Below are 27,160 nucleotides of genomic sequence, written 5' to 3'. Positions count from 1 at the left end.
GTATACCAATCTAATGGTCCAAGATGATCTTTTGGTGGTCGTTCAGACCGAACGGCTTCATGCATTTCGGGCATTTCCTGGAACGAGACGAAATGCGCTCCTCCACGCAATCTTTGCACAGAACGTGCCCGCAAGGCTTGATCAAGGTATCCTTTAGGTTTCTCGAACACACCGCGCAATATGCAATGCGCTAACGGATTTGTCAGTGGTGAAAAACAGAACGATGTGGATGTCCACTTACCCTCAGCATTACTTCTTCTTCGCTCTCCGCACCGCGAGCTTTCTTCTTCCAGTCTTCGAGAGACCGCGTGGTGTCGCTCAACCGGACTCTCGCTTGCTCGAGCTCGACTTCGAGATGTCTCTTGACTTTGGCAGCATCCAGCGCTGCGACATCCTTGGTTTCAATGGTTCGCTTCAAGGTCGAAATCTGACCGTTAAGCGATTCAATGAGGAGCGTCTGCTCCGTGATCTGCTGCTGCAGCGCACGTTCCTGCGTCGAGATGGTGTTGAGAACTTCTCTAGTCGCGCTGGCTTGCCCTTCGAGGTTTGCAATGAGCGAACGGCTGGTGCTCTCTGCTTCCTTGAGTTGAGCCACGATCTCCGAGCTTTTGGCGTTCTGAAGCCGAAGGCTGCGGATCTCGGCTTCCCGAGCCTCTTTCGCTTTCATCGCAGTGAAGTACTTCTGATCGGCTTTGACTTTCTCCGCGGCAAGCTTCGCGATATCGTTCTCGGTCTGCGCAAGATCTGAGACTTTCTTCGCGGCTATCGATTGAGCCTTCTTCCATGCGGCTTCCATCGACGGCACCTCGGTGCTAAGCAGAGAATTCTCGCGTTCGAGAGTTGCAACTTTCGCTTTGAGTTCCTCAACGGAAAGGTCCATGGCCGAATCGGATTGCGCCGTGATTTCCCCAACACGCAGCCTGAGCCGCTCAACCTCGGATTCCAAAGCTTTGACCCTGCTTTCACTTGCCATTGCAAGCTCCTTTGATTCCGAAACAGAGAGGTTATGCTGGCCGAGACTGGCTTTTTGAATAGCTAATTCCGATACCAACTCGTCCCGCGTGTTTCGAATTCGTGAGAGGTCGGCTTCAGCTCTTGCCAGTTGGCTTTCCGCCTCATTCACAGCAACCTTGCTCTCTTCATCGATTTGCATTCGGTACTTTGTTCTTTCGGCTTGTAGTTGTTGTGCCTCTTCGCGCAGCTGGACATTGACAGCTTCCAGGTTGTTGATGCGCTTAATGACATCTTCATGCTGAGATTTCAATGTTTTAAACAATTCGGTCTTTGCATAATCCTCATCAGAGAGGCAGGTAAGTCGGTGGTTGATGGTGGTGAGATCGATGGTCAATTTCCGGTTCTCAACTTCCAATTCCTCGAGCTGTTCCTTTCTCTTTGCAGCAATGGCTTCGGCCTCTTTCTTGGCAGTTTCGACGATGTCAAGGTTCTCATTCGATTCAAGGATCCCATTCGTTCCCTCGTCAACGGGTGTCCCTTTGGGGTCATCGGCAGTAGGTTTCGCAGGCTGCATACCCATGGATTCCATCTTGGCAACCACTGCGCTCTTTGCTCGGTCCAACTTCTTTTCGGCGACCATGTATCGATACGATGCACTCTCCAATCGCTGAGCAAGTTGCTCCTTGTCCGAAACCAGACCTTGCAGCTCCATAATATGCGCCTTCTCTGCCGCAAGAGTCTTCGTTAATTGTTCTTGAACACTTCGAACCTCGGGTGCAGCTGGAGGCATTTTCCCAATTAACGCGGAGACCAATGTTTTGATCTCGGCGGACCGAGAAGAGAGATGGTCTTCGAACTTCTCATTGTCGGCGAACATGAGGGATGAGAGGAAAGCCGAAGATTCTGCCAAATTTGTAAGCCGTGAAACGCAGTTGTAGATCTGGATAGGCACGAACCTGGAGACTCGGGAGCGGGGGCATTTTGCACGACGACCCGCAGTTCATCAATCATCTAGTGAACGTTAGAATTCTGCCAATACAGTTTGAACTTGCTGATACGCACCTGAGAGAACCACGCGTTAATGATGCGCAGGTGATCATCGTGATATGTGCATCGTTTCTCCAGATCCGTCAATTGATTCTCTAAGTAGGACTTCTCGCGCTTGTATTCCCGCATCTGCCGTAGAATGGCATCTTTTTGGAATTCCTATGTCAGTCAGCGTTTCAGGTCGTAACGTGCATACCATCCGAACCGATGGAATGGCGAAGTGGCGTTAGCACAATCTTGGACGTACCGGAAGTGTCTGTTGCATGAAGTCCCAGGCATTGTCATACGTGGCCTCTCCCTTGGAACCATTGAGAGCCAACGCCGGCCGTTTCGCAGGAGGCGCGGCATCATCGGGATCGGAGGCGGAGGGTCTCTTGCGGTCCTCCATTTTCATGACGAGGCCGAAATTTGGAGGTTGAACTCTTTGCACGTCGGTCATGAGCGCGGACAACGATGGTGAGGCCGCCAGATGAGCAAGGGACGGCAACACATGCGCAGAGTCCGACTCGGAACACGGTGAAAGGGAAAATGGGGGATGAGGGGAAGAGGGAATGAACGACACAGTGAGAAAATGGAAGTGAAGGGTTTCTCAGTTGAAGACTTGAAGTTCCAAGTTCCCCTTACGCACCACGGGACGAGCACGGACCAGAGAGTCACATGACTGTTAGGTCTTAAATCACATGATGGTCAGATCACGTGGCAACTGCGTCGATCTCTAGCGGGCGACTTGATCCACTATGGCACTCTCTAACTTTCTTCATTTCCACCACAATTCCAGTCACCAATTCAACCCCCACAATCTACACAAATGTGTCTATCTACAATCAAACTGCGGTTGTGAAGCACGGCATATGAAACGAGATTCTCTCATAAGTTATGACATAAACCACACACACGCACCGGCTATCTGCGAGAAGTATACACGTCCAAATGTCGCGTGGGGACCCCACCATGGCCGCCCAAGCCACCAGCGTTCTGTACGTCCACGAATCCGTCAAGATACCCACATCTCGAAGAGGTCCCTCACAGAAAGGGAAAGAACGAGTCGATGCCGTGCCGCTGGAAACTCGAGCGACACGCCACGCACGAAATCAACCTCAACCACTCCCCGAAGCAAGTTCATCCGCGAACAAGCGCAGTCACGATGAGTTGATGGGGGAAGACGACGGATCCCCGGGCGTGGAAGACGAAGGGGAAGCGGAAGATGCCGCGCCACAACCCAAGAAACGCCGCGGCCGTAAACGCACCGCCCCTAAAGAACCCGACGTCGACTCCGAGCTCGTCACCATCGTTCCCAACATGGTCGCCATGTCCGACCTCTGCCGCGACCTGCCGCAGGGCCAAGTCTCCGAGCGCGAGAAGGCGATGCGCAAGATCGACTGGGCGGAAGTCAAGCGACGGCGACGCGAGCTGGACCTCGCGGCGGGGCAACCGCACGACGAGGCGGCCGAGCGGGCGATCCGGCGACCGGCGGCGGGGGAGAGCGGGATGGAGACGCGCATCGTCAACGGAGAGATGATCATCGTTAACAATGACACGGTGCAGGCGGTCAACCGGCACGCGGACGCGGAGATGGAGGAGCAGGCGCTGGAGGCGGTGGAGGAAGATGACCTGACGAATTTCGTGAACCGGTCGTCGTGGATTAATCAGAATCGACGGGATCCGGCGGACCGGGTGTCGTACAAGGGCAACCGAAAGTGGACGGGGGAGCAAACGGACGAGTTCTACGAGGCGCTGCGGATGGTCGGCACGGATTTCCTCATGCTCAGCCAGATGCTCCCGGGGCGGACGCGGCGCGAGGTGAAATCCAAATTTGTCCGCGAAGAGCGCATCGAGCCGGACCGGGTGCGCGCGTGCCTCATCTCCCACTCGATCCCCTTCTCCTTCGACGAGTATCGCGAGAAGACGGGGCAGGAGGAGGTCGAGTTCGTGGATCCGGCGGAGGTGCAGCGGGAGATTGACGAGGAGCGGGCGAGGATGCTGGCGCTGGCGGATAAGGATCGGTCGAGGACGGTGGGGATTGTGAGGCGGAAAGGGGTGGACGGGGCGGAGGGAGAAGGGGGGCCGGTGGATGAGGGGGGTATGGAACCGCCGAGACGGGGGAGGAAGGCTGAAGGGAAGAAGAAGAAGGGGAAGGGGAAAGTGGAGGATGTGGAGATCCTGGGCCTCATTGACGATTGAGAGCCAAGCTACGCGGATGTCCCGAGTTTTAGAGTCGACGGTCCATATGGCCACGATGTGTATTGATTAGCGTAGCACTGGTGTTTTAGGCGTTTTCGATGTGTAGTCCAGAGCAGATCCTCGTCCGAGAACGAATGATAGCGCAAATTCACTGTACGATCTGCAAAGCCATCGAAAAACGATGGGATCTGAATGTGACTTGTTAATAAATTCTTGATGTACCCTACCCGGATGGCACTGCCACCGGCTTCCTACCTAAGGTATTCTCGTCTGAACCATTTCTACAGATCATCCCAATGTCGCCAGGGGGTACCAAAAGCGCAAAGTCCAACGAACCCGCCAATCCATCAACCCAGCAAGCTCATCGCCCGCTCAAGAACGCCATCCCAATCAGAACTCCCGAATGCTCACCCCAATCCAACTCCCCCGGTCACCCCTTCGCGACCCACCCACTATGCACGAAGAAGTCAAACAGCCGATTACTCTTATTCACGTCCAGACGGCAGATATCCCGTAACGCCTTCCGCTTTAAGCCTCCTCCGCTCTTCGCTGACTCCCGCATCGCCGACTCCTTGATCACCACGTACGGTTTGGGCTGGATCCGCAGCACGCTGCACACCTCACGCTCCTCCGGCGTCAGGAGATGTAGGTCGGGGACGGCCTCGTTGTTGAACCGCAGCGGGGATTGATTGGGGAGCGGGGGGACGGAGAATTTATCGCGCTTGAATGCCGGCGGGGGGAAGGGGGGGGTCGTGCCATTGGGGAGGGCGTGGGTGCCGTTGACGGGTTTCGGGGCAGAGGCGTCGGTGGTGGAGGCGAGGTTCTTCTGTAGACGGATGGGCAGCTCGGGGGCGATGAGGGCCACGGCGCCGGAGGCGGTTTCGGGGGGGACGGCGGACTTGATGCGGGAAACGCCCATGCGATCGAAGGCGGAGGGGGCGGGGCCGCGAGAGGCGCGGTGCTGTTTTTCGAGCTCGTATTTCTCGCCGGACTTGAGGGTGGCGATTTGCATGCGGCGCCATTCCTGGAGCTGCTGGATGGCGATGCGGAGGTTGTGTTCGTATTCGAGGCCCTTGCTGAACTCGTCGAAGTCGTCGTGGGTCATGATGCGGGCGAAGGGCTTGGCTTTGGCGAGGAGGTCTTTTTCTTCCTTGGTGCGCTTCTTGTCGAGGGCGGCGTTTTTGCGGTATTCGAGGAGGCGGTGCTCGAAGATGATCTTTTTGCGCTCGATACGCGCCGTCAGTCGGGAGTTGTAGATGTCCATAATGGTCATCTTGAGTTCCATTTCCGGCTCCAGCTCCCCCGTGCGAGGATTGATCCCGTCACCGGGGTCGAACTGCATATGTTGGACGGCTTCTTCGGCTTCGTTGAAATATTCGGTTTCGAACTCGAGTCGTCCGGGCATATACCCTTGAACTTCATGGCAGGCCGGGACACTGGCGGTTGGTTTCTGTTTCGGCGTTGCAGGTGGGGCGTTCTTGGCCGCTTCTTTCCGTTCCTCGATGCGCCGTTTCTTGCGTGCCTGAAACTCTTCCCGTGGAATCCCATTCGTGAGCTCGTTATCCTCGGGACTTGCATGCAACGGGAGTGGGAAATTCGGGGAATCGATGTAGGTGCTAATGTAGTGGTCTCGAACTTCATCTTTGAATCGATATCCACCGATATGGTCGGCGATATCGGCCCATGACCCTAAGCCATACGTTTCCGCGCCTTCCAGGAGCAACATCTCTTCATCTGCCCCCCAATCATCGGTGAAAATGGGTATCGAGTGCTGCTCGATGACACGATATGAGTGTGTGGAAGGGTCATGGTCGCGGGTGGATTTTCCCTGGGAGAAGCATGGAACGCATAAATCGTAATCGTGACACACAGCGCATTGTATTCGGACCTGAAGGGTAGGGAATATCAGTCTCAATGCTGGCATGGCGATGAAGGCTGGGGGGGTAGCTTACTGTTGAGGTGATGTCGGAGGAGCAAACATCGCAGACGTACTTCACACCGCCTTCAGTCCCGCGAACTGCAGTCTTCTTCTTGATCACACCCATCCTGGTAGCTTCAACGGGGATATGGAGGTTGGAGTAGAGTCGGATCGGAGTCGAGATTCACTTGATGCGAAGCGGGGAGATGGGCTTCGCAGGTGTACGGAGATGTTGGAGAGCTAATTCATGGTCGCAAGAGGGTTAAGGGTTTGGGAACTGCTTGGATGAGCAGGAGAGGCTTCATCGAGTGATTGCGCATGAATGGGGTATCGAAGTGAGCCCGGTGTTAAGGCTCGAAGCGCAACCTCATGGAAGTTGAGGATTGATATGCAGGCTGGCCGACTGCGTTGCCGGATCAATCACGAATCATACTGATAAGGCTACAAGGCTACAAGGCTACAAGGCTACAAGGCATACACTTAGAGATCTATCTATCCATCAGGTGCAGCTCCAGACCGAGATTCACGTTCATGTGACATGCCCTCGCACGTGACTCTCGTCACCACCAGCCATCCGCTCCACCCGGCATCTCCTCTCCACCCCCCTCTATTGTGTCATGTGGGTGTCCGCTGTTATCCGCTGTGTGCATCCACTGTGTGATGTCGGGAACCAGTTTTACGTGAGCAACTGCCACTGAACTGCCACTCAAACTGCTCCTCTCCTCCTCCTCCCAGGCATTGTGCTGTGCATAGCCCCCTCAATATTATCCTGCGACGCCAGTTTCCACCCCCTTCTCCTCTCCCCTATTCAGTGTTCCATTCATGTTGTCCGGGTGCTCTTCTGCCTCTTCGTCGTCCCCAACGTTGCCACTTCTTCGTGCTCTTATCAACCCTCCTCTCCGCTCATCTCCCACTATCACTCCCACTCGTTAGCCGAACCACTCTCACCGTCCTTCGGCTCCACCATCTTCGCATCTTCTCCCACTTCTCCCCCTTACATCACCTGCCTGTAACTCGGTCATCATGTCGTGGAAATTAACGAAGAGTATGCTTCATGGACTGCACACCCGTTTTGCAGGCGCTGACGGATCGACAGAGCTTAAAGAGACCCATCTCGCACCCCTCGCGAACACCTTTAGCCGGTCCTCCTCAACCTCAACCATTGTTAATGACCCCCCAAAACCGACCGGAAGCCCCGCGACAACACCGACCATAGAGCCAAAGGACCCCAATGGCATAGGTACGTATCCTATCCTCCCGTCACAGCCTGTTGGTCAGTCCTAACTCGTCATAGCCGCATCAGAAGCAAACGCACACCTTCCCCCTCCTCCACTACTCCCCGGAATCCTTATCGTCACACTTCATGAAGGCAAAAGCTTCTCCCTACCCCCAGGAGCCGAGAACCTCTTCACCAATGCCTCCCACCATCCCAGTTCGCTTTCCCAAGGCAGCGCCTTGTCCGTCGCTGGCTCGATGCGACCGAACTCGTCCTCCCGACAACAACCCGGTGCCATTGGCTCCTACGTCCCCTCCGCGCGACCGCAGTCGGCCGCGGGGATCAACTCCGCTCCCACCGTCCATGGCCGCTACTCCTCCAAGTACCTGCCGTACGCCATTGTGGACTTCGACAAGCAACAGATCTTCGTCAACGCCGTCTCCGGAACGCCGCAGAACCCGCTCTGGGCGGGGGGCAGCACGCAGTACAAGTTCGACGTTTCTCGCATTTGCGATCTGTCGTTGTCGTTATACGTCCGGAACCCTAGTGCGTCGCCGAACGCGGGACGGAGCGAGGACATCTTCATTGGTACCGCGAGGGTGAATCCCCGGTTTGAGGAGGTCTATGGACATGAGGATCTGAAGAGTAAAAAGGATAAGGACAAGACGGACGAGCGTGCACTCGGTCAGACGGGGACTGATTGGGTTGAGGTCCAATATGGAACCGGAGCGATTAAGGTCGGGGTCGAGTTCGTGGAGAACCGGCAACGGTCACTCAAAATCGAAGACTTTGAACTGCTCAAGGTTGTCGGTAAAGGTAGTTTTGGGAAGGTCATGCAAGTTAGGTACGTTCGGTCCTGCCATGTTTATGCCTGGAGCTAATCCTTCGCAGGAAGAAAGATACCCATCGGATCTATGCGTTGAAGACCCTGCGGAAGGCGCACATTATCTCCCGATCCGAAGTGGCCCACACCCTCGCTGAGCGATCGGTCCTGGCCCAGATCAATAACCCCTTCATTGTACCTCTGAAATTCTCCTTCCAATCGCCCGAAAAGTTATATCTGGTTCTCGCCTTCGTGAACGGCGGCGAGCTGTTCCATCATCTACAGAAAGAGCAGCGATTCGACATCAACCGAGCCCGTTTCTATACCGCCGAGATCCTGTGCGCGCTGGAGTGTTTGCATGGCTTCAACGTCATCTACCGAGACTTGAAGCCTGAAAATATTCTGCTTGATTATACTGGCCACATTGCGCTTTGCGATTTCGGTCTCTGCAAACTAGATATGAAAGATGAGGACAGGACGAACAGTAAGGACCTCATCGCCATCAATCCCCCGCAGCACTAACAATACGTAGCGTTCGCCGGTACCCCCGAATACCTCGCCCCCGAACTCCTCACCGGCGGCGGCTACACCAAAGCCATCGACTGGTGGACCCTCGGCGTCCTCCTCTACGAGATGCTCACGGGCCTCCCTCCCTTCTACGACGAAAACACCAACGAAATGTACCGCAAGATCCTCACCGAGCCGCTCCACTTCCCCGGCCCGGAGATCGTCCCCCCCGCCGCCCGCGACCTTCTGACCCGCCTCCTCGACCGCAATGCCGACAAGCGGCTGGGCGCCAAGGGTGCCGCGGAGATCAAGGCGCATTATTTCTTCCACAGCATTGACTGGCGGAAGCTGTTGGATCGGAAATACGAGCCGAGCTTCAAGCCGAACGTGGTATGTGTTGCGCCGCCTCAAATCTATTCCATACGAGGCCCCTCGTGCTAATTTGTAACCCCAGGTCGACCAGCTGGACACCGCGAACTTCGACTGCGAATTCACCAGCGAAGCGCCCACCGACTCGTACGTGGACGGCCCGATGCTCTCGCAGACCATGCAGCAGCAGTTCGCCGGCTGGTCGTACAACCGCCCGGTGGCGGGTCTGGGCGATGCGGGCGGCAGCGTGAAGGATCCGTCGTTCGAGAACGTCGGATAAGTCTGATCCGCAACCCACCCGTGGTGGATCGGTGGCGACGGAACCGAAACATGAAGATGAAGACAGACATGTGGCCAATGAACGACGATACTTCTTTGCATTCAACCTCACGACCGGACAAGATGGGACACAACACGGCGCAGCAACACTTTGAAACCATGGCATTTACTTCCCCTTCCCTCTCTTTTGTGTTTTCGCCAGAAGCGGTCGCGTGTTTCTTTCTGTGTTTTTTTCACATCGTTCGCGACGGTCAATGGCGTCCGGGTTGTATGGCCAGTATAGAGAGCATCCGAGCAGTGGAGGTGTGTTGCAATGAGAGACCGCTGAAAATGTCAACCCGTCAATCTCTCGAGTTCTGCATCCGTTGCGTCGTGATAGTGGTTGTATTGATCTGTTAACTGTTCCGGTACCTGTGTTCGGTCCAAGAGAAACGCTTCATTCTGGATTTACGGCCCACAATAAACCAGACCAAAGGTCGCTGTCCCGTCCTGTAGTCACCGTCTCTCAACCAGCCACATCTTCACACAAGCCTCGTCCGCGTGAACATTATCTTCCCCAAATAGGTTCCCTCCACAACCCACCGGCTCATTCTATGTACAGGTCTACCCCAACCCCACCCCCAACCACCAACCCCCCTAAAGCATCAACAAGTCCCCATTCTCCCCCCCACCATTCACCGGCTGATATACCCCCTGCGGCTGATTCTGATTCACCACGTACATGTTCTGCCCTCCCGCATTTGGACCCACCGGACTGCCCCCGAACTCATTCTCGCTGACCCGCATGCTCGCCAGCTGCTGGCTGCCCAGTCCCGAGAAATACAGGTCCGCCGCGTCCACCGCCGCCGACATGTTGCCTTCCGCGGCCGGCGAGCCGTTGGATTGCGGTTGCGGTGACGCGGACGCGGACGTCGCCGCGGGACTCGCCGCCATCGCGCCCGCGGTGTCGACCGCCAACTGCTGCCGGCGCGCGATCGCCTGGTGGGTCGGGAGGCGGTCTTTCTGGAGGGCGGGGCTATCCTGCAAGCGGCGGGGCCGCGCGCTACGGAAGACGGTGTGGACGGGCTTGAGGTAGATGGTGGCGAGGGTGCCGACGTTGAGGCACATCTCCTCGAGGGTGGCGGGGTCGAGGCGCTCGGACTCGGCAGTGATGGGGGGTTTCTCGCCCATGATGATGCGCTTGGCGGCGGTGGGGTCGGAGCTGAGGAGGCGCCAGTACATGTAGCCGCGGTCGCGGAGGTCGGGATTGTCGGTTTCTTCAGTGGCCCAGCGGAGGACGTTGGGGACGAGGTCTTGGCCTTTGGTGGGGCGTTGGATGAAGAGCTTGACGGTCGCGGTGAGGAGGGCGAGTTGCACTTCGTGGGGCTCGTCGGCGAACGTGAAGAGGAAGTCCTCGAGGAGGGTGTCGGAGTTGTCGATGCGGTCGGCGTATTGCCCGATGATCCAGATCATGGCCGCTTTGGCTTCGGGCTCATCGAGACTGTCGAGGTTCTCGCAGAGCGTGCCGATGATGGATTCGTACTGATCGGGATATTTGCGGAAGATGTTTCTGATCACCACCGTCGCTTCCTGCACGATGTAGGAAACCTTCGTCGCAACCAAGTCCAATAGCGTGTTGATGCATTCTTTGGCAGCCGACTCGATCTTGATCGCCAACTTCCCAATGGCTCGGACGGATTTTCGAACGAAGTCGACATCAATTTCTGTGGCATATCTAGACCATGGTTAAATCCGAACTTCATGTGCTCCGGAAAACTTACTCTCGCAACTCCGTCAACACTTCCTTGATGTTGTCCTTCGTGGCCAGCATGAAAATCAATTCCAACTTCGTCACTTTAACGTAAATTGGATCGTTATATTTACAGAAGAAGACCCGGATATCGTTTCGCAGGATCTCCGGCCGTCTCTGGAGTATTAATAAGGCGTTTCGTAACGCTAGGTATTGGATTTCGGGTCCTTTGGAAAGGAGAGTGACGAGCGGCGGCGAGAGCTTCACGCATAGTGATGCCACCACTTTTTGATCAGCAATGTAGTTCATGAGGTAGAGTATGACTCGTATGCAGGTTAGCACGACGGCGGAGTTCGAATGGGCCAGCCGCTGTGCTATCCGTTCCGCCAGTAGGCTCGCCTCAGACGAATCCTGGGGGACATAATTCATCATGGCTTCCAGGATGTATGTTTGCCCCCATCTATACAGAGTTAGAAGCGTATAATACTCAATAGAGAAATGCTTACTCTGAGCAGTCCGGTAGGATTTGAATGATCTTCGAAGCGCTGGCATAGTCAATCGTGAGCTTTATGGACTCGCTCCGCCCCCAGATATCCATCAACGCTGCGAGCGCATTCGAGACAACCGTTGGGTTCTCGTCGCGCAGCATGGCGTTCAGACGATCGATCAGATCCGTTGTCTCCACCAGATGTCGATTGTGGTCGTACAGCTTGGCGACACATATCGCGGCTGTTTTGCGGACATATGGATCCGCATCTTTGAGGAGCCCTTTGAGAGGAGGCACCGTTTTCTCCACGAATTCTCGGACATGGACGTATGATATCGTTCGGAGGGCCAATGCTCGCATAAGGGGGTTGCTATCTTGTAGGTCCTATTTAGGCCGTCTCAGTAACCGTCTCTCAAAAGCTGTGTTCGAGGTCTCACATTCAGGAGAATCGGCAGCGCTTTCAGAGCGATGTCCGGTTTAAGTTTCGCATACGTGACGAGATAGACGAAACACCTGCGTTCGGTCAACTTCCGACCACTTCTCGGACCAGCGCAACACTGACATCTTCTTGACCTCCAAACTCGGTATTGACATGCACTCGACGATGTCCGGAAACAGGCCCAGCATCTCATTGTTCGCCCAGGCCAGGTTCGCGACGATCTTCTTCAGAGCGATCTTCTTCTGGGAGAAGTTCTTGTCCTTCTTCCCGCCGCCATTGAGTTCGAGTCGAAGTTCCGCAACCTTGCCCTGTGGAGTTTGAGGAGATTGTAAGCGTGGAACATCCCACATGGACATGTACATGAAGGCAGTCATGGTGGCATGGTGGATTGCGACGAGCCGCAATGCGCCGGAATGGCACTCGATGGACGGGCGACGATGGCAGAGAGTGAAGGTGAAATGAGACGAGGTGAATCGCAGAACGTACCTTCGAGAACAACTTCGCATCTTGCCCACCGGTACTCATCTTGCTTGCCTGAAGCGATGGTGCATGTGCCCTCCAGGGCGGCCAGCTTCCCCTCCTCCTTTGTCACGTATTCGCTACTCCAGCCCTAACTAGCCGCGGTCGCTTGGTGTGGTGAGGTTTCACAGATCAACGGGAATCATCAGGGAGGTCTGGAGTGGCGATGCGGGGTGGCACTCATCAAACATTAATCTTGTCATGAGAATATCGAACACCTCGACAGTTCACAGTACTAAATACAGTCGACAGATCACGGAATGGCGGAAGTTGAACGTTTGTCCAGACCGAACAGGGATCGTCTTATTATTCGTCCCTCCGTTGGGTTCCACTGCGGACGACGGAATTGTTAAGTTAGCTCCATAGACACCACCATCATGTTCCAGTAGCTTCATAAATCATACTTCATCCACTCATTCGCAAGTCTCACGTCACAAATACTTCCAGTTCGGTGGTTAGCTGCTACGCTTCTTTGCTCCAGCTCTTCGAATTCATCCGTCATCCATCCCATCCAGATAGGACGACTTCAACCAGACTACCCCTAGTCTATCAAGATGGCATCACAGGGCCCAAACCCTCTTCCCCCTCCGCCCCCCCAATGGGTTCTTGACATGAACTCTACGCCAGGATCAAAACCGAAAACTGCCAATATACCGGATCCCCCGGGGTTCTCTGCTTCGGGCGGGAGCAAGGTAATGCCCTTCACAGCGCATGAACCCTTGAACGCCGTAGCTGATATTGACCTAGAAAACCGCCTCGTCCAAGCAAGCCACTCCCCGAAAAGCACCTACAACGGAGGAGATGGACACATTGAAAGTGAAGAAGGCATGGGAGATTGCTCTGGGACCGGCGAAGCAGATACCCATGAATGCAATCGGTACGTATAAACTCCTATCGTATACCTCTATTCTTATACAGAGAAGGATCCTTCTAACTTGCGCAGGCATGTACATGAGCGGCAACTCACTCCAGATCTTCTCCATCATGATGGTGTTTATGCTGTTCAAAACGCCGATCCAGTCCATAATGAATGTCCAAGGCGCCTTCCAACGATTCGAAACCGAAGGCACCAAGTCGCGGTTGCTGCTGGTTAAGATCGTCTATGTGCTGATGAATATCCTGCTGATGGGTCTGGGAATCTACAAAGTCAACGCGATGGGTTTATTGCCGTATGTGTATCAATATGATAGTCGGGACGATTCACTAACATTGGATAGGACGACACGCTCGGACTGGCTAGCATGGGAGGCGCAACGAGATTATCTAGAACGAGCATATCCAGCTCTCTGGAGATGATTGATTTGTCGATATCCCCTGTATATTGTCTATCCATCCAAAAAGGATCCCGATTCACAGGTTTTAATGCTTCATGATGCCGCCCGTGTCGTGGTGCAAGTATATTTCGACCGACCGCGATCTTTCACATCTTCGCCTTCGCCTTCGCCTTCACGTAAAGCGTCTCGCCCGTCGCCAACACCGTCCCCGCCTCATCCCGCATCTCCGACTCGATCCAAAACTTCCTCCCTTCCGTCACCTTCTTCACCCACGCCACCACCATCACCGCGCCCCCGAGCGGGACCGGTCGCAGATATTGCACGTTCATATACGCCGTGAAAAGCCCCCCTCCACCCACATCCATGTGCTCAGGTTTTCCGCCTTGAAGCCGGATCATGATCATCACGCCCATGACTTCGTCGAACACCGATGCAATGATGCCGCCATGCGTGAGATTAGGGTGACCCGCCAGGTCCTTCATCAGGGTGACGAACGTGCGCACTTCGCTGATCTGCGCGGGTTCATGTTTGCTCCCGTCGTTCGAAATCGGCGCCCCGTGCGCGATGGCCGTATCAGGCCGTCGGTATTGTGACAGGTACCCGGGGATTGTGGTGGGTGAGTTTAAAAGCTTCGCGAAAAATGAATCTTCGCCGGTGGGTTTGGGGATGCGGGATGGGGTGGTTACGGAGACCCATTGAGGGTCTTGAATCAGTTTGGATACCCATGGTATGGAGGCGAACTTGGCTTCGTCTTCCATTTGGATCGGTGGATTCAGATATTGGGGTGACAGGCGAATGCTGAGTTGTGGGGTCAGGGTAGGACCGGGTATTAGGTTACCGGTACTAGGAGGCCGGGGAAATAATGCGCTGATTGCACGAGCAATTATTCTGGACGCTGAAGTATCTAGGTTTCTTTAAATTAAGGGAATATTGCAAAATGAAGCCATCACAACGGCCAAAAGCTATTCCCAACCCATCGACATGTACGGAGTACCTTACACAGGTTACACTGCCATGCCCGCATGTTGACCGCAACCGGGTGTCCAATCAGCCGAGGCTTATATTGGTGATCTGCTCAGCAGGGCTTACCGTCCTCCTCAACAATGAACAACATGTCAACATACAGACGCGCATTCAATAATTCAAGTCGAGACATATCGAAAGTATGTCCAGAGAGTTGGAGGTTTTATCGCTCAAGCTACGACCCTGGCGGAGGTACGGTCCCGCCATCTGCATGGCATCGCCTGAACTGCTCATTACTCTCGCACGCAAAATCAAGGAGTCTGGTTCTAAAGGAACTGGAGGTTCAGCTTAACAATCTCATTTCAGCCTTGGATGTAATAGACTCTGCTTGTCACGCATGGTAATGGAATCAGATTCCTTATCAGGATGTACCAAACATGAACGAACTGAAGATGGATAGATCCGTGTTGATATGTGGCTGGAGTGGGTATGGTTGACTGCGCCACATGATGTTCACACCTAGACGCCGCGCTACAGACTTCAGATTCTATCCTCAGCACAACTGAGGAGATGAACGAAAGTCGATGCAACTCGAGACTTTCAGATTCGGTCGATAGAGCGATCTCTGTGGATGTGACGGTAAAGAGAGCTCATTTTCATTCTTTGATTGCCCATAAAAATAGGTTCTGAACAGGTGAAGGGACTTCGAGGGCTTGAGGCTCAAACATCCCAGGAGTCCACCTGATGCAATCACGAATTAATCTACGGCGGCGGTGTCGTATAACTGAGGAATTGAACAAGCAGAACATCGATAATGATGAAGAACTCCTATATATAACCAATAATGGTTGCAGAGAGAAGGATTCCTGCGGCGGACGGTGGACCTCCGAAGCGTTTCAAACGAATTGGTCTGGGCGGATCGAACAGCCCAGGATGCCACGAATTTCGTCAGACCAAACGATATAGCGCAGTCGCGCTGATGCTTAGCCATCATTCTTAATATGGATTTCATATGATATCAATCTCGTACATCGTCTGCCCGGTATTCGGCACGGGCGAGCCATTGTTCTCAGGGCTATCTATTAATTTATCTCCTGGTCTCTAAGGCCCAGGCTCACCGGCCAAGCGGCTTGTGTTCGTCCGCGATGGCGGAGATTTCATGCTGTTTGGCCTGAGGAAAGGCTCGTTCAATGTAGAAAGTGACTTGGCCTTCAGGGGACTCATCGGTCCTGCCAGACAGTCCAAACGATGTAAGTCCTTCCTCCCTGGGTATCAGATCTTTCGACAAGCCCGACAAGGCATTTTAATGTCGTTTGATCATGCTGCAATTTGGACATCGGTCCCTTGTATGACAGTTAAGACGACCGTGGACCCGTTTGCGGGACCTTACATTTCCTATCGCAAACGTCTCAGGACTTTCAATCCACACTCCTTCTTCCTTGCTGCCTAGAGTTTGTCAATATGAGAGTCACGCTACTATTGCTCACAGCTCATATGGACCGCTGATGCCCTGAATCGTTTCTTCAAAGTTCGTACCTTGTCGTCAGTTCTACTACCTCGAGGCCAATGGCCCGGAACAAGCCTTAATAGCTGCTTCGCTGGCATCGCCTCTTTCTTGAATCATGTTACATTCGCTTAGACAGCGGCCCTTCATCAGCCTGTTATTCCTCTTGGTATCCTTCTCATCATTAGTTAATGCTATCGGCATCAGCGTCAATGCCGCCAAATACGAGCTCCTGGCCGAGATGGGCCTGAATTCCATTGGAAACCCGATCCATCAACCCAATCCGGATGTTGGCAGAAGGCAGTCATCGACCGACTCCGAGGAGGACATCGAGGAAGAATCGGTAGCCCTCACTCTGGATCATTTTGGGAATGGCACCATCCAGGGCAAACAAACGTTTCGGAACCGATTCTGGGTTGCTGAGTCTGGATATAAGCCTGGGGGACCCGTTTTCATCTACGACAATGGAGAATCTGACGCAGAAACCGGCGCCATGTTTCGACTGACCGGCTCTACGTCGTTCTTCAAACAACTGGTTGATGAATTTGGTGGAATTGGAATTGTCTGGGAACACCGGTACTACGGAAGATCTCTTCCTGTAAAAATTGGTTTGGATACTCCCCCCGAAGCGTTCAAATACTTGACTACGGAGCAAGCGTTAGCCGATGTTAAGGAATTCGCGTCCTCCTTTTCTAGGCCGAACTTCCCGGATGTTGACCTCACACCGAAAGGGACCCCCTGGATCTTTTTGGGCGGGTCATATCCAGGAATGCGAGCGGTTTTCATGCGAAAATTCTATCCGGAGACTATCTTCGCCAGTTATGCATCCTCTGCACCGGTCCAGGCTTCGGTCGTTATGAACTACTACTTCGACACTGTGGCACGAGGTATGCGGAAGTACGGCTGGGGCAATTGTACGGAGGACATCCATGCCGCTATTCGCTACATGGATCGAATCATGGTAGATCCGGCGAAATCAAGCACCCTGAAGGAGGACTTTCTTGGTCGGCGTGCAGCGAACAACACCAATGCGGCATTTGCTGATGCATTAACAAGCAGTGAGCCATCTTCTGTGAATTATATAGGCAAACGCTGACATGAGATTCAGTTTTCGCCCTTTGGCAGTCCTATGGTGTTGAAGGCGGTCCTTATAGCCTACGAAGCTTCTGCAATTGGATCTCCACAGATCCTGCCACAAACCAGACCGCACCAGCACGGGGTTGGGCAGCGACCAAAGGCCCCCAATTCACAGTCGACCGCTGGAGCAAGTGGGCCAACTTCAAAGACGTCGTGAACATCAACCTCTACACCGAGTGCGAAGGCGTGCGCAATTCTTCCGAGACAACTCCAGACTGTGATCTGAACCTGCCATTCCCAGAGCCAAACTACATCAGCTGGGTATGGCAGTACTGCTCGGAATGGGGCTTCTTGCAATACGCCAACTACGGACCCAACCAACTGGTCAGTAGCTGGAATGACCTGAAGCACCAGCAAGACATCTGCAACCGACAGTTCCCTGAAGGATATAAGAACGGCCTGTTACCGGAATGGCCAAACATGGAGAGAGCAAACCGGCATTTCGGAGGCTGGAGCACCCGCCCATCAAATGTTTACTGGACAGACGGCGAGTTTGACCCCTGGCGGACATTATCGCCGTTGAGCGGCGAATGGTTCTCTCCCGGATTTAACAGCACGCAAGCGATACCCAAGTGTGGAGAGAGCACAGGGGAAGGAGGGCCGGTGTTTGGAATGGTGTTGAAGAACGCTCAACACTGCTATGATCTCCGGATACCTAGCGTCCCCGACAGTGATGTCAGCAGAGGACACTTTACAAACGCGCTCCGGGAGTGGCTGAAATGCTGGCGACCAACCCCAATGGAGGGTGTCTCGGACGGTCAAAACAGTACGAAATCGCCTCCGGGGCGAGAAACGTTGATCCACCTCCCACCCTTCCGAAACCACAGTGGCTTGGGGGTGTCGATTCTTTCTCCGCGTAGGGGGGGAGCTTAATGTATTGATACGATTTTGAGAAACAATAGTCCTAAATAGCCTATTCAAGTAATGACGTCCTATGTGACCATAAGCAATGATAGCGTGGATAATAAGCTCATCCATTCAAGTTTCATGAGATTGGATGATTTCTTATCGATAACGGCAATAATGGAACTCAAGCACAGACAAAAATGACGCACCCACCATGACTCGACCAGGACTTCCATCGTGTCTTTGAGCTCCTCTCTCTTCAAAATCCTAGAAATCGCAAGATGCCCCTCTATGGGCTTCGGGAATACGTGGTACGCAAGGAGGATGACTCCATGGCGGCCAATTCAGCATTCAAGCCGCGTTTTGACATCACCAAAGGTAAGCGGGGAGCTACCCAAGTTCACAGTTTGATTATTTCTGACCATAGGAATTGACAGCAGACGATATCTCATAGCGACCTTCCGAGCTCCAGATCGGCTCAATTGGCTCAAAGATGCGGCTTTTCATTCTCCTCGGCTCATAACAGCCCGAGCAAGAGCAAGAATCTGAACGCGGAAAACTGGCGTGACCGAGAGTTCTTCTATTCCGTCCTTAGCTCGACGGCCACGAAACGAGACGCAAAAGGGTTCCTCTCACGTTTTAACGACGATGGCTCTAAGAAGGGCGACAAATCCAGCACGGGTGACAATCTGGAGCAAGAACGTCGTGCACGGCTGAAGAAGAGCGGTGTGAACCTCGGCGAGCTATTCGGCTCAGCGAGAGCTATTGCATCCAGCCCTGTCTTCTCCCAACAGACACAGCTACCCGACAGAATTTCTCCGGCGTCCGAGCCAGGTCCTCTTCATATCTCCATTGTGAAGGTCTTCTGCCCGCAGCTCCTCGACGATGAGGCTGTCGACGGGATCGGACGGACAATCTCGCAGTTAGCGAGGCTAGGGATGTACAGCGCCGTCGTTGTGGACTGCGATCAGATTGCCGGAGGGGAGCTCAGTTTCGCCAAATGGCGTCAACTGGAACTGGAGCAGGGGTATCGCATCGCGAATGCGATTCAGAAACATGAAAGGCCATCATTTGTCATTGACGAGGTCATGGGGGTGCGCACCTCGCCCACGGAACCGATCCCGCAGTCCGCACCTGTTCGAGGAGATATATACGTCAAGTATTCCCGGTTCTTGCTCAATGCTCTCCGCGAGGGAACCTTGCCAGTCATCATCCCCCTAGCCTGGAGCGGAGATCCGTATCACGCCCGCCGCGTCGAACCAAACAGCGTGGTCCTTGCGTTGGCGAGACGGTTTGCCGGTATCGACCAGCCGACCGCCGAGGACGATTATCTTCGACAGGGGCGAGAGTCCAGCTCCGTGATGTCGCTCGATCGTATCATCGTGCTCGACCCACTGGGCGGCATACCCGCCATCCGAAAAGAGGAGCAGCCGCATATCTTCATCAATCTTGCGCAGGAATACGAGATTATTCGCCGCGCTTTACGTGCGGGCTCGGAGAATTCTGAGGAAAGTCTATCTATTGATGAGGCTAAGAAGCAGCATGGCACGGTATTCGGGTTCAGCAATCCGTTTACTCGGTTTCTCGAGTATGATACGGCAATCCGGGACCCAAGTCCCGGCATGCGACCTGAAATTCCGACTCCTTCCAGAGTCCTATCGCATCACGCCAAGAACCTCGACCTAGTCCACTCCGCGCTCTCTTTCCTTCCCCCAACGTCGTCAGCGTTGATCGTCTCTCCATTAGAAGTAGCCGCCTCCGCGAAACCGTTCATCGAGAAATCCGAAAGCGGCGGGGTTCGGACTCGGCGACTGCGTAACCCACTCATTCACAATCTACTCACAGATAAGCCAGTGCTCTCAGCATCCTTGCCACATGCCCGGCTGCCGGATTCGCATAGCACGTCATCGACATCTGCTTTGAATCCCGTGCCGGCAACATTCTTGAAGAAAGGAGTGCCGGTTACGATCATCCCTGATCCCTTGGACGAACCATGGAGGCCTCCAGGCCTCGAAGGCACGACCCTAAGTTTAAAAGACGATCCTCGCATCGACCTAGCACGACTTAAATATCTCATCGAGGACAGCTTCAGCCGTCCGCTCGACGCCAAGCACTATTTGGATCGCATCAAAGGGAGAATAGCAGGAGTCATCGTTGCTGGAGAATACGAAGGCGGCGCGATTCTCACCTGGGAGGAACCGTGTCCTGGAGACAGCAACATCCCGCCAGTTCCCTACCTTGACAAGTTCGCGGTGTTGAAGCGGAGTCAAGGCGCCGGCGGCGTCGCGGATATCCTATTCAATGCAATGGTACGGGACTGCTTCCCTGGCGGCGTGGTGTGGAGGAGTCGTCGGACGAATCCGGTCAACAAATGGTACTTCGAGCGCGCCATGGGAGTTTGGAAGATCCCCATTGCAGCAGAGGCGGAGAATACGGAAGTAGGGGATGGCGGCGATCGAACCGCGGTGGCATCCGCTCCTCCAGCAACGAAGTATCGGGACGAAGGCTGGACGATGTTCTGGACGGGACATCTCACCGAGGGGCAGAAAGACAATGTTGAAGAGGCTGGGTGGAGAAAGCGGTCGCCTCGGGAGCGTTGGCAGGATTACGTGCAGGTTTGTAAGAAGATCCAGCCCAGTTGGGCCGATCGAGATAAACCGCCAGACTAGGCCATGAATGAGAATCACGCCTTATTCACAGCCCTTGGGGACGGCATTGAAAAGCATGGAGTTGATTAATTCTTTACAAGAGCCTTAGGGCCTTGCTACGACGTGTTCTATCATCTATGAAACCATCTCTCGCGTTGGTGGGAACGCGTCGCGGTTTAGGAAACGTAAAGCCTGACTGATGAATTCCAGGAACGCGACAGAGATAATACTAGATGCCATTAACCTCCTCCCCAGGTATCAACACAAACTGCAGTTTTGAACCATGACAATCTATACCGAAAGTCCTTCATTCCATGGAACAAACGATTGGTGCTCATATCCTGGCATACATTTGACAAAATCTGGTGGCTCACCTTTCCATGCAATCTGCCTCTCTTGCTCTCCTGAGGATAGCCGATTAGAGACATACCCTTTAAGCTTCTTCAGCTTTTGCGCTTCTTCCACAGAATACCCAACATTCACGCTGGGAACAACGGCAATCTTGCCATATCCACGGTGCCACAGATCTTTGCAGAAGAGCTTGGGTTCCCCTTGGAAGCACTCCTTATCGTTTACAGACCGGAAACCGACTTTCTTCTCGAAGACTGGCTGACTGTTAAAGGCAACGATGCCATTCCAGCAGGAGAATACTTGGAACGGCAGTCCCGCATGTAAGCTTGACCGAGCCTCGGGGTCATTCCAGAAGAGGTTCCACGCATAATTCCAGCTTCCGTCCTCGGGGATATTAAAGAATGAGTCGCCAGTCATGCCGCGCGCAATCCAGATATCGTAGAAGGTCGGGTCGTTTCCAACGTAGACCCAATCCATCGCGCAGGCCATATGGGCGCCTTGATATTGGCGTTGATGGATCACCTCGAGGGTATCTTCGCCGCAGAGGACGATATCATTGATGAAGATGATCGTGGACGACTCGGAGAACGTATTGGGGGCGGCGGTGTACGGCTCGATTGCGAGATTGCGAAGCGCCGCTAATGCCTGGATGCGATCGCTGCTAGGATCGATATCGCTGGTTTGGAAGTAGTATTTCAAGCCGATCCCCTCCAGCACTGGCTGGAGCGACGACAGAATCTCGAAAGTGCCGTCGGTTGATCGGCCCTCCACCACCGAAAGGGCGCAGTTCTCGGGTCCTAAGTACCGGATGCTCTCAACGATCGAACCGAAGAGACTGGAAAGGACCGGGGCACTTTGATAAATATCTAAAGCAAAAAGGTACTTGGGCAACAATTCCCCCGTCGCGCTTCGAGATGGTTCACGAAGGTAACCATAGCGACTGCTGGGCGCTGGAGGACAGTGTAGTCGAGGCAAGTGCTCGCTGGAAGTTTCATGATTGCATCGACATAGTCGGGAGCTAGCCTGAGGAGGGTAGCATTATGATCTCTATGACCCTGCGTTGGGAAGGGTTATAAGAAAGTTTTATGATCTTCGGGTTCTGAAGGGGTGGAACAAACAATCAGCATCCCACTCTGTTCGGTGTTTCGTTGGGAACTAACCTGCTGGAGACCACCAATATGTCCAAAGGGACTGTGTCTTTTGGCCAAGGGCCTTGAGCGGCGCATCATGCCTGAAATTGAGGATGGAATACGTTATGAGGAGGAGGAGGAGGAGAACAAGCACGACCGCGAGCCTCAGTCTTGGTCTCCACATGACCGTAGGCTCGGCTCGTGGGTTGGGGGGGTGACTCTAGTGTGGTGCGGGAGGGCCGCGGCCGTTGCACAGATGTCTTTTCTTGCGTTTCAGGGTGTGGAAGGCCGGCCAGTATCAAGGGAATATCTGCGATATCATGGTCAGTACCAGTGAATACCGTTTACTAAGACAACGGGACTGAATTCAGCAGCGGGGGAACCTATAGTGTTTCTCGACCGACATTCTTTACCTAGGCTCGGATCAGTATAGCTACGTGGGATGCGGCGACTCCCCAGGAGCGACGTACTATGCGCTACCGAAGTCTTTAAGTGCAACTGCTACCGATTCTCAATCTTCCTCCGCCTCATCCACCACCGCTTTGAGCGCAGCCAGTTCTACTTTAACGACTTTGGACTCGACCAGTTCAGCGCCCACGTCAGTCGCGCCAGTGGTACCCTCCTCCCCTACACAGACAGAAACCGCCAACGGCTCCTCACTCAATATCGGCGCGATTGTCGGAGGAGTGTTAGGGGCAACGGCTTTGATCTGTCTCACCATCCTTGGAGTGGTCTTGATACGGAAAAGACCTGCGAGAAAGGAGCGGGATCTGAACACTGCAATGCATGAGCAGGCCATGGTGAACGGGGACAAGCCGAAGCAACCTTTCTATACTGCCGCGCTAGTGGAAATATATATGGCCGAGCCAAGCCGGTCTCCCGTCGAACTCGGAGTCTCATCACGAGCGACGAGTTTCCAGACATAGTCGTGTTGGTTGAAGTGCCGAAGCAGTGGCATAGAAAAGTCGGGATATATCATTCCTCCCATACCCTATTACGGATAACTTTCCGGGTATTCGGACGAAATGGCTGGAATTATCTCGCGAGTGTTAAGGATAGAATCTAGTGAGTTCGGGAACTTTTGTCCGTTAATGATTAGCTGAGGAGAATAGGAAGAAGAATTGTAGATAGGCTTACTCCGTATATTCTAAATGATGCCACTCTAATACACTGTGGCGGATATCCCCAAGAAGAGGCAATAGCTTGATTGAAAGGAGTGTGATAGTGATGACAGGATGCACTGGGTCCGGCGGGAATCAGGATTGGGGAGATGCTGCACATACAACCGAATTGTAAGGTTACGTCAGAGATACGGTCAAGGACTGGATGGCTAGTTCACCCTCTGTACTCCTGATGAAAAGATGCGCATCAACTCTAAGAATACACGTCCTCCCTTTTTTTACGAAGGTAGGTGCCTGCATTTAAAGGACTCCATCTCTTTGGATTTTGGTCGCTGTAGCAGCTTTCAAAGGACTCAACATTTGTTTCCGCGTCAGGGAAGCCAAAGAAAGCAATGCTATATCTTTCAGGAATCAACTCCTGGTCTCCAACAGTTTCTGTGCTTGTCCTGCTTGAAGGTGGTCCCACTACCTTATGCACCGAGTTTTTCCACCGTCCATTGGTCCACCGCATCAGCAAGTAGCCTACATTAATCAGAATGGTTTCAGGATTCGGTTCAACATCCAAGAACGTCCCGGTACGCTCGACCGCAGCACTGGATAACTTGTCTGTCGAACTCATATCTGCGACTTGAAGACCGCCAACATCGCGTTGAAAGAGAAGCGTCAAGGTGCCAAAATCGGAGTGGGCTGGGCTCCGAACAACCTCACCCGATTGAATCAGTCGTGCGGATACGGCAGGGTAATGAATCAGGCTTGATGTGAACATAGAGCCGGTATGGTATGGGCCGAGCGATTCTTTCGGCCCTAGCGCAATCGACATACATTCCAGCAGTTGGTTCATCAGCCTAGAGCAGTTCTGATGAAAGTCCGTAGCAAAACCACGAAATCCTTGCAGCTGATCAGGCCATGGACCCAATGGCTTGCCTTTTAGATTGCCAAAATCGAAATTCTCTTTCACGGATGGTCGTCCGCGGACCCTCTCGCTCTCCATGCCAAAGTAACCTTGTTCGAATGATTGAGGCTTGGGACTGAGAGTCTCTTTCTCGTGTTGTGAGAGGCTGAAGAGCTGTCGGCTCTTTTATTTCTGTAAGAAGGCTTGGATATAGGGAAGTAGTAGACTCACCCAAGAGAAACATTCATCAACCTGACTCTGAGGAATGCCATGGTTCCGAAGATTGAAGCAGCCGATTGTTCTCAATGCTTCGTCCACTTCAGACGCAGTTCGTTTGCGATCGCCAATAGATCCAGTGAGGAAGGGGCCAAAATCAATGATCGGTACGGTCGACATGCGGATAGATTTGCAAATTCCCAATAGGAGTGATGATGGATACAGTAGATACTAGAGCGTGGCAACTGACAAGAGGTAGCGTGCGTGGATTGATTGATTGATTGATATACCATACCTTGTCCTACACGGCGGGGTATTACCACTTACTATGTAGTATGTACGTAGCCATGCCCTGTACCAAGGTTCGGCCGGTTTAAGGTTAGTCCGCTCCTCCTTACTTCACTATGGCCATCCTATCTATTTCGTGCCTGCATACTAGATACGGTCGGTCACGGGTAGCCAAAGAGTGGAGTTTGGATTTTGGAGGGCGACTCTCTGTGATTACGACGTGGAACCATCTTTCTGACGCACAGTATTTCAGGTATATGTGTCACGGTCGCTCATACTTCCATGACTTATATCGATAGTCTGTGTTGCTCAGTCCGTTCATATGAAATCGTATCCGTTTTGGTGACGTTTCCTCCCAGGAAGTTGCCAACTAGGCGATACGCAAGTACGGATATCGGAGGGTTAGGATGAAGATGAGATGAAATCTGGGTTGGAATCACTATTGGAAGGTACATAGCGAGCAAGAAATTGTTTTTATATTACCGATAAGAGGATGCACTGGGAGTCGATCACGTGATACGGACTGCCTTTTGAGGGACTGCTAGAAAATCCAGGCAGTCAGCAGAGGCAGTCAGCAGCTGCACAGGCAGAGGCAGTCAGGCAGTCAGGCAGTCAGGCTGTCATGGCCAGAACCGCCTGCCCACAGATTTCCCAGTGACAAAACTGTTCCATCCCACATTCCTTTGACCCCTCAAAAGTTAAAGGCCTCTAAAGTCTAAACCGCTCGAAATCTTGATTGATTTCACTATTCTCTAAAGAGATCACACCAAGCACTCAAGTCAGATCTCTCAAGGTTTTCCAAGATGCCTCGACGCAAATTGTAGGTCATCGTCCTTATATGTCGGCTCCAAGGCGAATACTCACCCGCTTCTCAACAGTGACAAGAAGAGCGCAACCACCTTCCAGCTCGTTCACCGAGCCCAAAATGATCCTCTTATTCACGATGAAGACGCCCCATCCATGGTGTTCAAGGAGCTCTCCGGGAAACGGGACAAGAAAGTCAAAGAACTCGGCAACCTCGAGGAGGAGTTCGGCCTGAAGATCCGGAAAAACGAAGGAGAGGCGGCGAACCACGGAATCTACTACGATGACACCCAATACGACTACATGCAACATCTGCGGGAGTTTGGATCGGGGGACGGCGCGGTTTGGGTTGACGCGACCCCGAATACGCAGAATAAGGGCAAGACAAAAGTCAAGTTGGAAGATGCTCTGCGGAGCGAGGCCGGGTCAGACATGAGGAGTGAGAGCGGCGCGAGCTTTGCTAGTGAGAGTGCTAGGTCGCTGATTGGGGATGAAATGCTACCTTCGGAATTCGTTCTAAAGCGGACGTATCAGGACCAGCAGAATATTCCCGATGCCATTGCAGGATTCCAACCCGATATGGATCCTCGCTTGAGAGAGGTGTTGGAGGCATTGGAGGATGATGCGTTTGTGGATGATGATGAGGACATATTCAAGGAACTCGCAGAGAACGGCGAGGTTATGGACAAGGATGACTGGGAGGCGACAGCGGAAGACGACGACGGTTGGGAGAGTGACGATACCATAAAGGCCGAAAATCCTGCTCCCTCGCGAGCCACCCCAGCCATCGGCGGACCCGATGATCAACCTGAGGCTGTACGAGAGCCCGCTGGGCACGACTGGATGGCGGAGTTTCGCAAGTTCAAGAAGGAGACCAAGACGGCCTCGCCATCGGTTGCACAATCCGCACAATCCGCGGTTGACAGCGCATTGGCGTCGTTGCCCGCAGGCCGTAAGAAGAAGCGAAAGGGCGCGTTGACTTCCACATCCGCATACAGCATGACTTCATCATCACTTATGCGTACCGATCAACTCACTCTGCTTGATCGGCGCTTTGAGAAGCTTGAGGCAGAATATACAGGAGAGGATGACATGGATGATACCGGTTCCATGGTCTCCGGCATGACCGGTATGTCTGGCATGTCTGGCATGTCTGGCATGTCAAGGATGTCCGGCCTCTCAAAAATCAGTGAAGCATCCGGAGATGTCCCTCAGCTACGGTCCGATTTCGACAGCATCATGGATGAATTCCTGGGCTCCCATGCGGCAAATGGGAAGCGGAAGTTCAAGAAGGGAAAGGCGCAAACTCCAATTGAACAGATGGATGAAGTCCGGAGGGAACTTGGGCCGGCACGGTTCCGCGCGCAGCCGACCTGAGAATGAACATCGTGAAACGCAAAAAGGGCAAAAAATGTTCAACAGTCCCATCCCAGCTCACCTGCTGCACCTTTTTCCAGGTCTGCTGACCTTGCGGCTCAGAGGATCGGAGTCTGCACCGGTGCAAGCGTGGGTGGGGGG

At 53.5% G+C, this 27,160-nt stretch overlaps 13 protein-coding genes across 13 annotated transcripts; 7 read left to right on the top strand and 6 right to left on the bottom strand.

The window, feature by feature from the left end:
- Positions 1-10: 10 nt before the first annotated feature.
- On the bottom strand, positions 11-2,440 carry P152DRAFT_466101 (BRE1-domain-containing protein; the record flags this gene model as incomplete). Its single annotated transcript, XM_033680676.1, has 5 exons — positions 11-190; positions 242-1,857; positions 1,911-1,965; positions 2,017-2,160; positions 2,249-2,440. 5 exons carry the CDS (start codon positions 2,438-2,440, stop codon positions 11-13), a joined length of 2,187 nt encoding a protein of 728 aa, XP_033535181.1.
- Positions 2,441-2,952: 512 nt separating this feature from the next.
- P152DRAFT_473265 (uncharacterized protein) lies at positions 2,953-4,182 on the top strand (the record flags this gene model as incomplete). The annotated part of the gene is made up of 1 exon (XM_033681219.1): positions 2,953-4,182. The coding sequence occupies one exon, from the start codon at positions 2,953-2,955 to the stop codon at positions 4,180-4,182; it is 1,230 nt and encodes a 409-aa protein (XP_033535180.1).
- On the bottom strand, positions 4,143-6,467 carry P152DRAFT_457903 (putative Myb-like transcription factor). Its single transcript, XM_033679331.1, has 2 exons — positions 6,135-6,467; positions 4,143-6,070 (listed from the first exon to the last, which is right to left on the bottom strand). Exons 1-2 carry the CDS (start codon positions 6,225-6,227, stop codon positions 4,613-4,615), a joined length of 1,551 nt encoding a protein of 516 aa, XP_033535179.1. The 5' UTR covers positions 6,228-6,467; the 3' UTR covers positions 4,143-4,612.
- A 267-nt stretch (positions 6,468-6,734) lies between these two features.
- Positions 6,735-9,617, top strand: P152DRAFT_457902 (serine/threonine-protein kinase YPK2/YKR2). Its single transcript, XM_033679330.1, has 6 exons — positions 6,735-7,145; positions 7,197-7,340; positions 7,395-8,160; positions 8,208-8,623; positions 8,672-9,036; positions 9,101-9,617. Exons 1-6 carry the CDS (start codon positions 7,124-7,126, stop codon positions 9,293-9,295), a joined length of 1,908 nt encoding a protein of 635 aa, XP_033535178.1. The 5' UTR covers positions 6,735-7,123; the 3' UTR covers positions 9,296-9,617.
- P152DRAFT_503090 (Adaptor protein complex beta subunit) lies at positions 9,614-12,323 on the bottom strand (the record flags this gene model as incomplete). The annotated part of the gene is made up of 5 exons (XM_033682341.1): positions 9,614-11,008; positions 11,055-11,483; positions 11,530-11,894; positions 11,948-12,023; positions 12,073-12,323. 5 exons carry the CDS (start codon positions 12,321-12,323, stop codon positions 9,931-9,933), a joined length of 2,199 nt encoding a protein of 732 aa, XP_033535177.1. The 3' UTR covers positions 9,614-9,930.
- Positions 12,324-12,739: 416 nt separating this feature from the next.
- P152DRAFT_323558 (uncharacterized protein) lies at positions 12,740-13,826 on the top strand. Its single transcript, XM_033675223.1, has 4 exons — positions 12,740-13,160; positions 13,216-13,345; positions 13,412-13,637; positions 13,686-13,826. Exons 1-4 carry the CDS (start codon positions 13,023-13,025, stop codon positions 13,762-13,764), a joined length of 573 nt encoding a protein of 190 aa, XP_033535176.1. The 5' UTR covers positions 12,740-13,022; the 3' UTR covers positions 13,765-13,826.
- Positions 13,736-14,693, bottom strand: P152DRAFT_457901 (thioesterase superfamily protein). Its single transcript, XM_033679329.1, has one exon. The coding sequence runs from the start codon at positions 14,498-14,500 to the stop codon at positions 13,889-13,891; it is 612 nt and encodes a 203-aa protein (XP_033535175.1). The 5' UTR covers positions 14,501-14,693; the 3' UTR covers positions 13,736-13,888.
- Positions 14,694-16,450: 1,757 nt separating this feature from the next.
- On the top strand, positions 16,451-18,263 carry P152DRAFT_434765 (peptidase S28; the record flags this gene model as incomplete). Its single annotated transcript, XM_033677498.1, has 2 exons — positions 16,451-17,267; positions 17,318-18,263. 2 exons carry the CDS (start codon positions 16,451-16,453, stop codon positions 18,217-18,219), a joined length of 1,719 nt encoding a protein of 572 aa, XP_033535174.1. The 3' UTR covers positions 18,220-18,263.
- A 195-nt stretch (positions 18,264-18,458) lies between these two features.
- Positions 18,459-20,861, top strand: P152DRAFT_434763 (N-acetylglutamate synthase; the record flags this gene model as incomplete). The annotated part of the gene is made up of 3 exons (XM_033677497.1): positions 18,459-18,570; positions 18,633-20,630; positions 20,685-20,861. Exons 1-3 carry the CDS (start codon positions 18,484-18,486, stop codon positions 20,859-20,861), a joined length of 2,262 nt encoding a protein of 753 aa, XP_033535173.1. The 5' UTR covers positions 18,459-18,483.
- Positions 20,862-20,996: 135 nt separating this feature from the next.
- Positions 20,997-22,417, bottom strand: P152DRAFT_503078 (uncharacterized protein; the record flags this gene model as incomplete). Its single annotated transcript, XM_033682340.1, has 2 exons — positions 20,997-22,214; positions 22,352-22,417. 2 exons carry the CDS (start codon positions 22,415-22,417, stop codon positions 21,132-21,134), a joined length of 1,149 nt encoding a protein of 382 aa, XP_033535172.1. The 3' UTR covers positions 20,997-21,131.
- Position 22,418: 1 nt separating this feature from the next.
- P152DRAFT_473256 (uncharacterized protein) lies at positions 22,419-23,247 on the top strand (the record flags this gene model as incomplete). Its single annotated transcript, XM_033681218.1, has 2 exons — positions 22,419-22,644; positions 22,739-23,247. 2 exons carry the CDS (start codon positions 22,419-22,421, stop codon positions 23,245-23,247), a joined length of 735 nt encoding a protein of 244 aa, XP_033535171.1.
- A 448-nt stretch (positions 23,248-23,695) lies between these two features.
- On the bottom strand, positions 23,696-24,730 carry P152DRAFT_395144 (flavonol synthase/flavanone 3-hydroxylase; the record flags this gene model as incomplete). The annotated part of the gene is made up of 2 exons (XM_033676288.1): positions 23,696-24,517; positions 24,566-24,730. 2 exons carry the CDS (start codon positions 24,728-24,730, stop codon positions 23,696-23,698), a joined length of 987 nt encoding a protein of 328 aa, XP_033535170.1.
- Positions 24,731-25,491: 761 nt separating this feature from the next.
- P152DRAFT_481617 (Low temperature viability protein) lies at positions 25,492-27,151 on the top strand. Its single transcript, XM_033681831.1, has 2 exons — positions 25,492-25,658; positions 25,717-27,151. Exons 1-2 carry the CDS (start codon positions 25,642-25,644, stop codon positions 27,017-27,019), a joined length of 1,320 nt encoding a protein of 439 aa, XP_033535169.1. The 5' UTR covers positions 25,492-25,641; the 3' UTR covers positions 27,020-27,151.
- Positions 27,152-27,160: the final 9 nt, after the last annotated feature.

Source organism: Eremomyces bilateralis, assembly GCF_010015585.1.
Source record: "Eremomyces bilateralis CBS 781.70 unplaced genomic scaffold P152scaffold_7, whole genome shotgun sequence".
NCBI lineage: Eukaryota > Fungi > Ascomycota > Dothideomycetes > Eremomycetales > Eremomycetaceae > Eremomyces > Eremomyces bilateralis.
The sequence above is the reverse complement of the archived record's forward strand: the minus strand, read 5'-3'. Positions and strand labels throughout refer to the sequence as shown.

Coding starts and splice junctions, on each gene's coding strand:
- P152DRAFT_457903 (XM_033679331.1), bottom strand. CDS start 6,227: ATGGGTGTGATCAAGAAGAAGACTGCAGTTCGCGGGACTGAAGGCGGT. Junction 6,071..6,134: donor CCTCCGACATCACCTCAACA/GTAAGCTACCCC, acceptor CCTACCCTTCAG/GTCCGAATACAATGCGCTGT.
- P152DRAFT_457902 (XM_033679330.1), top strand. CDS start 7,124: ATGTCGTGGAAATTAACGAAGA. Junction 7,341..7,394: donor AAAGGACCCCAATGGCATAG/GTACGTATCCTA, acceptor AACTCGTCATAG/CCGCATCAGAAGCAAACGCA. Junction 9,037..9,100: donor CGAGCTTCAAGCCGAACGTG/GTATGTGTTGCG, acceptor TTGTAACCCCAG/GTCGACCAGCTGGACACCGC.
- P152DRAFT_323558 (XM_033675223.1), top strand. CDS start 13,023: ATGGCATCACAGGGCCCAAACCCTCTTCCCCCTCCGCCCCCCCAATGG. Junction 13,346..13,411: donor GATACCCATGAATGCAATCG/GTACGTATAAAC, acceptor TAACTTGCGCAG/GCATGTACATGAGCGGCAAC. Junction 13,638..13,685: donor AACGCGATGGGTTTATTGCC/GTATGTGTATCA, acceptor AACATTGGATAG/GACGACACGCTCGGACTGGC.
- P152DRAFT_457901 (XM_033679329.1), bottom strand. CDS start 14,500: ATGGAAGACGAAGCCAAGTTCGCCTCCATACCATGGGTATCCAAACTG.